A 13701-nucleotide genomic window follows, 5' to 3' on the forward strand; every position below is an offset into this window, starting at 1 on the left:
AACAAGTGTGAAATAAAATAATTTTCATAATGTAAAATATTCATAATTCCATATTTATTCAAAAAATATATTAAAATGCATTTTCGTCTAAAAAAGTGGCGATCGAATGGCAAACAATTTTTTAATCGCCATTTGTAATAATTGTCACCCTGTGGCCGTTGGTAAGCGTTTAGTTTTCCCTATAATATATGCCACTCGCATTCAATCAGATTTAGGATGATTTCATACATTATATATAGAGAATAATTTCATAAACTTTTTCTGACACATAATTTATTCAGAGTTAGCTAACTTTAACTTTTTATTTTATTTTAGAGAACATTTATGGTATTCAAATAAAACCAACCTGTAAAAAAAAAAAGTATCTATTGATCTCGTACAAAGTGATCCACTGTACGGTAAGAGATTTAAGCATTGAAACTGTAAAAATAAGTTCGTTGTTAATTAAAAAATCTTTTAGTTAATTAGACAAAGTTTAAAATCAGCTAGAGTTAATTGATTCCAAATCCTGTAAATATCGTCAAACGCTTTTTTTTTCTGTTTGCAATCGTAAAAAAATACTTGATTTTTAACTATTTTTTAATTATATACTGACTGTTATAGTTTATACTATATTAAAAATACTAAGGAGATTACTGTTTAGTTACCTTAATCCGTCTACTATTGGGGATGATTCCATGTTTTCTTTCAAATTTAAAATGGTTATTAACTTTCTTAACAAGAAAATCAACTTAAATGTTTTTCTACTTACATTCTCACACTTTCAGAGAAGAAATTTTAGAAGTGACAGGGAAGTGATAGCAATACAAATAAATACAAGCAAAAATAATCTTATATATATAATTCTCTTACGTGGCTCCCAAATTTTGGCTGTATTTCTTTTCCGCCGCTGGCAGCGTTTGCTTTGTTTTGTTTACGTTACTATATCTCTTACACGGCGAATCGACCAATGAGTGCCGCTAAAAATGTCACATGCCAAATCTAGCTGAGGTGGCTCAACATATAGCGCTTTTAAAAACGGAAACTGAAATAACCAGAGAGCATCAGCTGCGGCAATCTCATACAATTAAGCTAGGCAGAAGTGAGTAGTCTTTGTCGATAGATCTCTATTTTAGTATTTTGTCGAAAGCGCTTTTTTTCACGAATTTATATATTACGAATTTATTTGACGATTTTTGATTTTTATATCACGAATTATACTAGAGCACATTTCTAATAGGTTTAACGAATTACATGCCATTTATTTGAATTCAAATTTATTTTAATGACTTAGTATTTACTAAAATGATGTTACTTTTTTTTAAAAAAAAAAAGTTTTTATATGGATTTGAATGACTGTTTTGAATTCTTAGAATTTTGTGCACTTGCGAAGCAAATCATATAAGATTGCGTAGCAAATTTCGGGGGTTAGCGAGCAGGGGGCCAGCCCACTAGTTTTATATATTGCTTAATTTCAAAGACTCCGTTGTATGGTTATTAAGCACTTATGAATTTGTTTTACTAATTTATGTGTGGCGGGGGCTAAAATAGTTTAAAATTATGAAATCAAGTTAAAGCCAAATCATATAGAATGACATAAATTTCACTTACACTTTAGATACGAATACAAAAAGGATTATCTGGTTTTTAGAATGAACAAATAACTTAAATATTTTACAAGTTATTAATTTTTTTTGAAAAATTGCCATTTTGGCGATATTTTTCCACCTCTAGATGAAAATTATCAAAATCTCAGCCTCATTCTCTGTTTTTGCAAATTTTTATAAACCAGATAATGCAGCATTGGGATCAGTTTTGAAATATTAAAAAATTAGACCATAAACGCCTTTCATTTTCACGAAACTGTGGCTTTTCTCCATATTAATGTTTTACGCCATTTTCAAACAAAGCAGAGACAGCGCAGGCTTTAGATAGGTTAAACTTGACCTAACAGTGATGAGTGATGCATAACTATTGCAAACTCACAGCAGTTATGCAAATAACATATTATTCGCTAAAAAACATAATTTCATATGACGATGGCGTATTCGAAAAACAGTCTTTATTAATGCGAACGGCGTAGGTCGAGAGTAACTTGAAATCAGCCGACGTCAGCAGGATTTGAACTTGTGCTAGTTTGTTCATGCTATAGAATAAAAATAAATGTTAAAGATACAGAGAAAGATAGATATATAAAGTTAAAGATATAGAGAAAACACGAAAAATAATATACTAAAGATTAATGAAAAGAAAAGAAGAAAAATTATTAAAATAAAAAAATCGGAAAGCAAAATAATGAAAATATATATTATCTTCTAGGACCTAGGTCAATATGAGCAAAGGTGGGATTAAAATAATTTAAAATCTGTTAATTTAATATTGACGCTTAAAGGCTGTTCTTAACAAAAAGTGAACACAGTCTAGTCTCACTAAACAAATTGGGTTTTGATGATTTTAAACCCAATTTTTGTTATCCCAAGCTGAATACTGATTGGTCAGAAATGTTTCCGCCTATTTTTTTAACCCATACATTAAGACCGGCTCATTATGGTACTCCTAGTATATTTGAAAACGATATTAGTTTGAACGGATGGAAAGTCAAATTTTTCAATTTAAAATAGTCGTTCTTAGAACTAACATCTTATCTACGTTTCACCACGTGTAACGTTGTAGACATTATTTGAGATAATTAATCTAAACTCAATAGAAAAAACTAATCTGATATATTTCCGCCTTGAAATCGTTCCTGACCTATGTTTTTTTTATTAGCCTTTAAGTCTACTTTTAAGTAAATTGGAGGAATATTAAAAAAGGCATCTGCTGATTTTGTTTTGTTACTAAAAACGAAGAGAATAAAAAATATAAAAAAAGCCTCAGTCAAGGACAAGGAAATATATTAAGAAAACAAGAGTAGTAAGTCGTTTTTGCTGAGATAATATCGCATAAAAAGCATTGTTTCTAAGAAAAATTATCTATAGGATTAGAATATGCTAAGTAAAAAAAAAATAAAAACTTTGTTTCGGCATATTATTTGAAAAATTTTATAGATAGTTTTTCTTTTATTTTTATACTAGCAATAGAAAGGATCATAAAAGTATAACAAATTTTAATTCCTCTTCCCCTAATAAATATTTTGGATGCTATGACAAGTTATTTTACGCGACTTACGAATACATTGGCTATTAAAATATTCCTCATATAAAAATTTTAGTATTTGTTTTTTTTAAATGTTATGTCAAATGTAAATAAAGTGATGACGCATTAATTTATTTAAACATTTTTTTTAAGAACCAGAATTGGAATATGAGATTTTATTATTGCTATCTACGCAGAATAAGTAAAAACAGTTCGCAATGCGCTGTTCATAAATTGTCACCGCAAACCAAACCTAACATAATCAAATGAAATTAGTTTTATAGATTTTTTTATGAACAATAAAATGTACTTTAACTTTTAATTTTTTGACATAAATTTTCCTCTTCTAGAGAAATATAACGTTCTCTAAGTTCAGCTATTTTTTTCGTCCTGTTTTAATAATTATCCCTCATAGTCTAACTTCGATTGAAATATTTTTTTAAGATATACCTTTTAGTTTTTTCATTCAATTAATAAGCTTATGGAAACAAAACATTTCTAAACAGTTTTACGATAAGCTGCATTTGAAATCTCTTGCCTTTTGGATATACAATGATGAATAAGACAATAATTGCTATAGAAAGGAAACGTAATGTAATTTTTAAAAATTATAAAGATATGAAAGGTAAAAAAATACATAAATACTCAAGGTAAAAAAAATAAACACAAAATATAGAACCACTTCGGATTCTTATACGATTAGTCTTTTCTTACTTAAAGCTGAACTAGAAAATTATAAGAATTGTAAGAATAATACGCCATAATTTTTGGTCCGCTTAGTAAGTTTATAGGAACGAGTCATTATAATGGATATAAGCTTGTAATTGTTATCATGGATAAATAAAGCGATTATGGTAATGGAGAGAATTTTTCAATGTTCTATTTTATACACAATTTTTTTTGTAATCAAAATAGAATCATCAAATGTCATTTAGATTCGATGTTATTTTTGAAAACCAAATAGGATAAATTTTTTATTTCGCGAAAAATCAAGGCGGTTTGTTAAAGCAAAAATTACAGCTTTGTAAAGGTTAAAGCAGATAGTTGTTTTTCATTCTGTTCGTAATATTTCCCACCCTATCTTGTTTTGAAAACTATTTTTTCTTCTTCTTTTCGTTTGACTTTGGTTAGATTTCAAGTCACTCTTTTCCACCTATCTGCAAAGCCTTACGAGGACACTTTTTTATCGTTTGCACTTACGGAAATGGTCGCTTGCATGGTTGGGGACCAGTTTTTCACTTTTATTCTTTCGAAACCGAGTTACGGTCTTCCAAGAAAGCGAATCCCAGAGGCGATGATCACGCGTTGGCGATAAGCTGCAGATCACTCCCCCCCCCTTTAATTTTTTTTCTTATATTCTTTCTCATGGCTTTGTTGACGCGTAAGAGAAGAGAAGGAAAAAAAATCAGAAAGTGTGCGCCTTGCGTGTAAATGCTGCTGGCCTTGACACCGGCGTCACCTATCAGGCTTGGTCCGAAACTGGATTTCCTGCAAAGAATGTCACGCGAAACGCGCGTTGGTCCCCCCTGCACGACGCGCACGCAGTTAGTTTTTCTTTACTTTGTCTCTCTTTTTTATTTTTCTCTCTACCTCTCCTCTCCCTAATCCAAAAGAGTTCTTGCTCGCTCACCGAATGTTCGGTCCAGAAAAAGCTCATTACAGCGGCGAGCATTATCGACGAATCGTCTATTCCTTTTTCCCTGCAGCGCACGTGAGGAAGTGTTTTTTTCCTCTCTCTCTCCTTTTCAAACCATTTTCGGTATAATGAATTTAGAGACTTGACTGGAGAGAATAAAGTGTGAAATCTTATTTTGTGAGAGGGAACGAAGGATTTCAATTTACTATTTAAATGTTTTAAAATATTTCTGAGAGAGGTATATCGAAAGGTTTTTTAACTTTTAAAAGATTAATTTCGTGTCTTGTTTTTAAATGCTTTATTTAGAATTAAAAAGGAAAAATATTCTTAAGTGTGACAATGATTTTCAGATTAGATCAAAATAATTTCGAATGAAATATCATTGAAAACTTCTTATCGAAATTTAGTTTATTGGATTTAAGGGTTTAGGTACTTTTAATTATCGTTTAGTGGTAATATTTTAGTTGTTTTTTTAGTTTGAAGGTTTAGACTGTGGTATAGATGATTGCAGAAGTTAATTTTGTGCATGAGGAAAAGAGAAATACTTTCTGAATTGCAGAAAGAATAAATTATTTATCTTTAAAATAAACTTGAATAATATAATTAATTTTTCTTTTTACTTTAATTTTATATGCGTTAAAATTTTAATGAAACACATTTAGATTTAAATCAGGGTTATTTAATATTTCTGTAATAAAAAAATATATTCAAATTAACTAAATATTTTGTAAAAAAAAGTAGTTATTAAGTTGTAAAGAATTATAATTTTTTGATATCTTTTATAGGATCTTACAAATATGGAGCTTGATAGAGTGTCCTCTCTAACAAAGAAAAACTAAATATGGACCAGTATGAGTTTGATCCATCAGATAGCAGAGATGAGCTACCTCTTCAACCAATACGTCACCACGAGCCAGGAGAAATTACATCTTCCATTCGAGAAATGCCAAATATATCTCACAGTAACTTTAGTTCCTATGACCAAGATGCTAAACATGTACTTAAAAGATCGCTGATGGACACCAATGATCCCCAAAATGGGATCACAACGCAACCACGTTCCAAACAGTTAGACGACATTCCTCAATCTTTTGTAATACAAGCCCAGCACTATGTTGGTTACAAACCGGAAAAAAATAAAAAGTGCCAAGTTTGTGGGAAGCATGCAAGAACGCCCTCTGATTTGTTACGACACATGCGTGTGCACACTGGAGAAAGACCTTTTCCATGTGTGGCCTGTGATAAAACTTTTAAGTGTAAAAGAAGTCAACTCACTCATCAGTACCTCAGCCACGGTATTAAAGATGGTCTGTCAGAACACCGACTCAATGTCTTGGACCACCGCAAAGTCAAAAGAACCAGCACAAAATTGAAAAGTAGTTTCAACAACCAGGTGCCAACTATAATTGAAAAGATGATGCAGAATTCATATATCCAACATCAACTTGAGCAGCAACAACAGCAGCAGCAACAGCAAAACCAACAGCTTCAACAGCAGCCGACTGTGGTACTTGACCAAGATGAAGATACAGAAATAATGGCTGGAGATGAAATATCTAGTATGAGTGATGGCCCAGTGAGTTTTGTAGGATTATTTCACCCCCAAGAAGATGTTTCAGTGAAAGAAGAAGTTAAAGAACAAGATCATGATGATCAAGGTGAACATTTAAATGCGACTGAAGCCGAATGTGAAAGTTACAATGGCAAAACTGATGATGCCAGTAAGAGTAATTGCAAGAGTAGTCTTGTGTTCTCCTTTTCAAAGAAAAAGAAAAAAGACCATTCAAGAAAAGTCCCAATTTTGCGAATCAAAACACATAAATGTACTCATTGTAAAAGGCAATTTCGATCAATTTACACTCTTAGATATCATCTGAGGTCAATGCATGATGAAAAAGTTTATTTAAGTCCAGCCCTGGAGAGTAGACTGAAAAAAAGGCGATGGATACCTCCCCATGTGCGACTTCAAAAGTCCAAAATAACTTCTGGCAGTTCTGCAAACAACAAAAAGGAGAATTCATCAAAAGAAAAACAACAAAAATCAAAATATCCATTTTTACCAACATACCCAATTGATGATATGGAAGAAAAGTTTTTGTCCCATATTCCACAGAATGCACCCCATAACATACAACAGAATAATAAAAATGAAGATCCACTTGATTTGCATTTAAATAGCAATTTAAATCTTGAAATTAAGAAGGAAAAAATAGATAGCTATGAGGATGACATAAACAATAATATTTCGAGAATGAATTGTGAAAAACCAGACAAACATTTGAGAAACTACACTGGGCTCTCTGAAAATGATGCAAAACAGCTGCCATTCTTTACCAGTACATTGCCGATTTCTACAACAAGTGTAAACACTAACACAGCCAGTACAGCTGCTTTCACATTGAATAACACGACAGCAACAAATACTACAAACCCTTTTGTGCTGCCTCCACACATATTTTTTCCCAGTACACCAGCAGCCGAAGAGGGCTTGATGAATGAAAAACCAATATCGTGGGAGAGTTTGCAAGTCACTTCGGAAAGTGTTTTAATCTCAAAACTGGAAGCAGTTCACCCTGGTACGCAACAAAAATATGTGTTATACAAATGTGGTGTTTGTGGCAAAGCATTCGCCAGTTTGAGGGTTATCTGCGGACATTTAGCACTGCATAATGACGCCAACAAAGAAAAAGACTGTGAAAAGTGTGGAGCATCCTTCAAATGGAGAACAGAATTGGATAATCACCTGGAATGCCATCAAGCATCTGACCGAAAATTTGTTCCTACCTCGCCATACTTACCAAGTTACTATGTAAACCCATTTCCTATTCCTGTAGTCACACCAAGTGAACAAAATGTAATGTCAGCCACTAGGTTGTTACCTTATCCATTTTTTCCTATGCCACAACAAATTCCTCCCTTGATGCAACCTGGTTTTTTCCCATTCTTTGCAGCAGCAGCTCTGCAACCACAGATGCAGCAGTCTGGAACAAATAATCACGAAGAAAACCGGAATCAAACATGCTCTCCTTTAGAAAACAATCTAACGACTGAGAGTTATGATGACAAAAACTTGGTTCAGAATTGCACCTTTCAATGTAAGCTATGTCCTAAAACATTCGATAGAATATTTTCTTTGCAGAGGCACGAGCGGATACATAGTGGTGTGAAGGCCTGTTTCTGCAAGATTTGTGGCAGAGGATTCAGTGAACTGAGGAATTTAAGGCATCACATCATACGTTTCCATGCGGAGTCCGCACAGAAAGAACCACTGCCATATAGGAGGCGTCCAAACAGGTTTCGCAATGTTAGTAGTTCTCAAAAGTTAGTTTCGTTCCTCAAGAAAACAGCAGTAAGGATATTGAATTCAATGGGACAGAGCAAAATGGAAACAAATAACTCGGATGATATGAACTCTGAAAAGTTTCAAACAGATGCAACTCAAGAGACCAATAAAGTCCAAGTATTTACTTCCCAACAATCTTCAAGCATTTCTAAATCTCTTCAAGAACAAAACAATGCTGCTGCAATGCCAAAATTATTTGATGCTACCTCTCAGATCACTAGGCTATCACCTTCTCAAGATCTAAGTGAAGTTCCTCCTCCGAAACTATCTCCTGGATTAGCTGAAGATGTAAATATTAAAGCTGAGTCAGATACTGTGAGTACTAATGGTGCTGCTGTAGAGGTACTCCAGGACCCAAAGAGATCCCTTTTGGGTAACAGGCGTAAAGGGAGACCTTTCAAGCTGTCTACAATGGCGACCCATTCTGTAAATATTGGAGAAGATATTTTATTTCCATTGACAGACAGCTGCTTCCTTGAAAAACAAGCAGAAATGATTTCAGAAAGCAGTTTATTGCAAGCTACAGAGATCCTAAGTAAGTTCTAAAGTCAATTGATACATTCTAAACTAATTTTGTGTTTATATTAAACAATTCATGCATGCAAGCAAAATAAATGAATTAAAAAAATAATAAGAGAGATAAATTAATTTTGATGTGTCTTTACCACTTTTACTAGAAATTATACTATAAAATGTTTTTTTCTTCCAAATTATTTCAATATTATTCAACAATTCAATTAAAATGCAAATTAGTTCTTAACAATTCAATCAAAATGCTTTTATATGATGTTTTTATGTTAAAAAATAAAATAAATCATTTACACAAATTGAAAACTTAGTGATATTTTGATTAAAAAAATTATAGTTACAATAAAGTTGTATGTTATGGTAAATATAGCTGATAAGGAAATTAAAAATTTCCAGATAGCGTACAAAGGAGGAAGAGAAATTTAGTTTATAATTTTCTGACTTGGTATGGATGATTTTGAAAATTAAGGGTTGTGTTTAATTTTTACGAATAATATTTTACTTTTATATGTAGTAGTATGATAAAATATATGTTGAATAGAGTAAAATTTGACAAAGTGTCATAATTTATATAAATTATGATGATATACGTATAATAATTTTTTTATCTACTTAAAATTATACATGAAAAGTAATTTAAGTATGTATAAAGATATGATAGTTATCAGGATTTTAAAATTAATAGATCATTTTTTAAATATTATAAAATAGTAATTTTATTTTATTAAAAAATAGTTAAAATTAAAAAATAGTTGAAAAGTATAAATTTTAAAAAAATATAATATATATAAATATTATAATAATATAAAAATATGTATCATAATTTTAATATAATATATATAAAAATATATATAAATATTAAAAAATAGTTAAACTATGTATGAATTGATGCATATTCTTTTAAAAGTGAACATAATTTTTTTTCTTTCTTTTTAACAAAATTCTCTGGAGAAATGCTGTTTTCACTCTATCATAAAATTATAATTTATTAAGAATTTTCTTAAATGAAACATTAAATATTAGAAAAAAATGATTAAAGGACATAGAAGTAACAAAAGAAAGTGGAGAGCAATTAAAAAAGAAGCAAAAGTATTTGGTTTACAATGATAAAATCAGATGGTAATTCAGTACAAATGCTCCACATCATGTTCTCATATTACAACATTGTTCATTTTGAAAACTGCTTCATTTGTTTATAGGACTGTTTATACTTTAAACAACCTATAACTTTATTTTTTTGGTAATTATTGATTTTTCTTTCAATTATTATTAATGAAAAGAATTATATTTTCTAGATGGTTGCTTAAAATCAGATGTTGCATTTCCTCAACTAAATTACTTTAATGTTGATCCATCATCTAATGAGCCCATAGATATGAGAAATCCAGTTGTCAAAGAAAAGAAAGAATCTGTGCAGAAAGAAGAAACTAAGAGTAGTGATGAACAAGATAACAAACCAGTTTTCCCTACAGACGCAGGGTAAGAATCACTATTTATTTTTAGTTTCAATTTGGCCTTAATTATTACGCTACACTTGTCTCTATAGTTATGAAAGTCAATTACGAGGTTTTATAATTAATACTTGTTGTCATCCTACTTAATATCTTTTCAGTGTTTTTAATGCAAAAATTATACTTTAAAAAATAATCTTTAGGGCCTAAAATAAAATATCTTATAGAAATTTAACTTTAAGAATTTTAAATAATTAATACTAAAGATAAGTGATGGAAAAAATAATGATTACTAATTATCTTTTATAATTAGTTGTTTTTATGAACAATTTTAACTATTTTTTTATTTACATTTGTTTTATAACTCTTTTGTTAATTATTATGAAGAAATTTTTTTTTAACATAAATTTATTATTGACAGCTTGTTATTTATATTTTATAAAAATTGTTGCCAGCTGAAACAGTTTTCTAAGTATTAGAATGAGAATATATATAGGGGCAAAATATTTTTAGGGATAATTTTTTTTCTAACACTTTGTGAAATGCAGGAAAAAAAATAAAATATGCTACTGTGTTATAAAAATAATTGTTCACATTTACTTAATAATAATTTTCAAATATTCTTTTCTATAATGTTTTCAGCATAATTATGATGACAAAAATACTTTGGATTTTTTCAAAATATAGTAACATTTAATTCACAAAATTATGTTATTATATTTGTAATATCTCCAGTAATTTGTAATATATATATATATAGGTTCATTATAATACAAAGTATCAAAAAAATTCATGGACACTATTTTAGGAATTTTAAGAACTTCAATAATTGTGATTTTCATTTATTACCAACAGTTATTTAAATATTTTTGAATGAATCATGATCATGAATGCTAGTATAATGCAAGTTGTAATTATTATTTTTTAAATTTACAGACTTAGTTTATACAATGACACTACTCAAAACAATTCTAGTCTGAAGTTAGCTGAATCCTATGAATCCAGATGCTTATTCCCTTGCAGTTACTGTCATAAAAGTTTTAATTCCATCACTGACATCAACAGGCATATGAGTTTTCATGCTGGTGAGTTTATTTTATAAAAAAATAATTGTCCATTTCAAATTTAGAAATAGTAACAATAAAGAGCGGGTATTATAAAACTAGTTTCAAGCAAAATAAAAAATGGTACACCAACTGATAATTCATTTTATGAAGTGCAAACAATAGGTTTGACAGCAACACTCATCTCAAATAATAATGTTCTTTTTCTATTGTTGCTAAGTTTTTGATTATAATGTTTTAAATACACAAAAATTAATACTACTTGGCATGTCATATAGTTATGTATTTGTTTCAGGTCAATTTTATTTTGTCTTTGCTAATGTGGACATAAATATCTACAAATAAAAAGAGATTAGGCACATTATTTTAACAAATCATTACCATCACATGGTGGTAACTGCACACAGTGAAATGACATTCTGAAAATAATTAAAAAAAATTCCACTAATTTACTCTGGATAGATTTATTATTAAAAAAGTGAAACCAAATGTGAAATTCTATATCCAAACTAGGTGGAACTGAGTTTGAATTCATATAACAGTTTACAATGAAAATGATTAATCTTGCAGCATTCAGAAAGGTCTCAAAATCTGATAGAAACAAATAAAAATTGTTCAGTTTTTCTTGAAAAATCTAAAATATATAAATAACATCCTTTAAAATTATCAAATTGAATTACAAATACAAATGTAAAGGTTAAATTTGAAAGGCAAAAACCATTGATATTTATACAAATATATATGATACTTTATAACTGAAGTCTATATTTTATATGAAAATTTAAAATTGTTGTAATGTTATTAATGCTAACACAATACAGTGTTGCCACCAAATTTTTATCTTAACTATCTGAATTCAAAAATATTTGATGACATTAAATGCCATTTTCTTAGAGAATAATAGTGTTCCAGTATGACTTAAGTGTTGTCAACTTAGATAAAGAAATACCCACAACACTTAAGACAAATAAATTGATCAATTTATATTTACAGATTTATCTACTGCGATAATCACCATATCAATGTTTCAATTCTTCACATGATTTGAAAAAATGAAACAAAAGATATGTGTTCTAAAAATTTTCTATTATGTTGTATGCTCTGATCATTTTTCACCATTTTATTTTTAGATATAAGACCATTTAAATGCCCATACTGTAGTTATTGCAGCAGAACAAACAGTCAACTAAAAGTTCATATGATGCGCCATGAAGGTATCAGTAATCTATTTAAAGTATATAATGTATTAGTAGTTAATCATTTTTTAAAATAGTTTCTTGTTAGGAATAATAAATTGTTTAAATTATTGTAATAATTTAGTGTTCTAAATATGACAGAATTGTTGTTAACATTTTGTTTAAAATGTCACACTAATGTCATTAATATAGCATTGCATATGTGTTATTCATGTTATAAATATTTATGAGACGAAAAGTTTTAAGTGTTATAAATTTTAGTCAGTTTAATTGGTTTGTCTACAATAATATTAGGCTCTTATTTGATTCCCTGCATCATTAAATACAAACTCAATTTGGCAATCAAACCATTTTCTTCTAATTTAGTTATAGGTCAGGGGTGGCCAACTTGCGGCTCGCGAGCCACATGCGGCTCTTTGAAGGATTATTTGTGGCTCGCGATCAATTTAACCGTGTTCCCTTTTAACTTTTCTGCTATTATATGTAAAAAAATTATTATCGTTCCGTATGTGTTTCAAAATGTCTTTTAAATTACTGAGAACAAATATGGAAGACTAAGTGCAACGTTGTTCAATTCAAGGTGAGTTTTCCATTTTCAATATAATTATGACACAAAAATCATCTGGAGAATTAGAATTAATAGAGATGCAAGAAGATCAAGCTCTACAATTGAAACAAAAGTCGACGTCGATTACTGAATTTTGGAAATTGGTACCAGAATCGAAGTATCCTGAATTAAAAAAGGCTGCTTGTCGAATTATTTCAATATTCGGAACAACGTACTTATGTGAATCATTTTACTGCACTTTAAAATTCGTGAAAGCCAAACACCGATCAGTATTACTAACCAGCATCTCAAAGAATTACTGAGAAGTGCTCTGTCACTAATTATTCACCAAATTTTAAAGAATTATCAAGACAAGTAAAATAAATGTGTTTAATTTTTAATATTTAAATTCAATACACATATTTTGTACTTTTACTTTTATGTTCTCAATAAATATAATTCAGGTAAAAAAAAAATTATTACTTTTTTTGCATACCTTTCAAATACGTATTTAATTGCGGCTCGCAAAAAATTTCAAATTTTGAAAAATGTTTTTAGTGCTCTGTCACTAATTATTCACCAAATTTTAAAGAATTGTCAAGACAAGTAAAATAAATGTGTTTAATTTTTAATATTTAAATTCAATACACATATTTTGTACTTTTACTTTTATGTTCTCAATAAATATAATTCAGGTAAAAAAAAATTTATTACCTTTTTGCATACCTTTCAAATACGTATTTAATTGCGGCTCGCGAAAATTTTAAATTTTGAAAAATAGCTCGACTCTTCAAGAGCTTGGCCATCCCTGTTATATGTATA

At 29.5% G+C, this 13701-nt stretch overlaps 2 protein-coding genes across 8 annotated transcripts in view; one reads left to right on the forward strand and one right to left on the reverse strand.

The window, feature by feature from the left end:
- LOC107438301 (zinc finger protein Xfin) overlaps positions 1-13701 on the forward strand; it is a 92992-nt gene that overhangs the window by 72091 nt on the left and 7200 nt on the right. For 2 of the 6 annotated variants that reach the window (XM_021146079.3, XM_021146078.3), the window contains exons 2-5: positions 5536-8628; positions 9917-10100; positions 11009-11157; positions 12267-12350. In XM_021146079.3, the coding sequence (XP_021001738.2) occupies positions 5592-8628; positions 9917-10100; positions 11009-11157; positions 12267-12350 (3454 nt within the window). In that variant the 5' untranslated portion in view covers positions 5536-5591. The other 4 variants (XM_016050546.4, XM_016050545.3, XM_071178348.1 and 1 more) reach the window with 4 other exon arrangements.
- The window catches only part of LOC107438302 (protein NATD1), a 31153-nt gene continuing 28820 nt past the window's right edge, over positions 11369-13701 (reverse strand). For both annotated transcript variants that reach the window (XR_006225648.2, XM_043046608.2), the window contains one exon: positions 11369-11770. The gene's annotated coding sequence lies outside the window, so the exon portion shown is untranslated. The remainder of the gene's footprint in view (positions 11771-13701) is intronic.

The sequence above is a fragment of the Parasteatoda tepidariorum genome, chromosome 1 (assembly GCF_043381705.1).
Source record: "Parasteatoda tepidariorum isolate YZ-2023 chromosome 1, CAS_Ptep_4.0, whole genome shotgun sequence".
In the NCBI taxonomy this organism is placed as follows: Eukaryota; Metazoa; Arthropoda; class Arachnida; order Araneae; family Theridiidae; genus Parasteatoda; species Parasteatoda tepidariorum.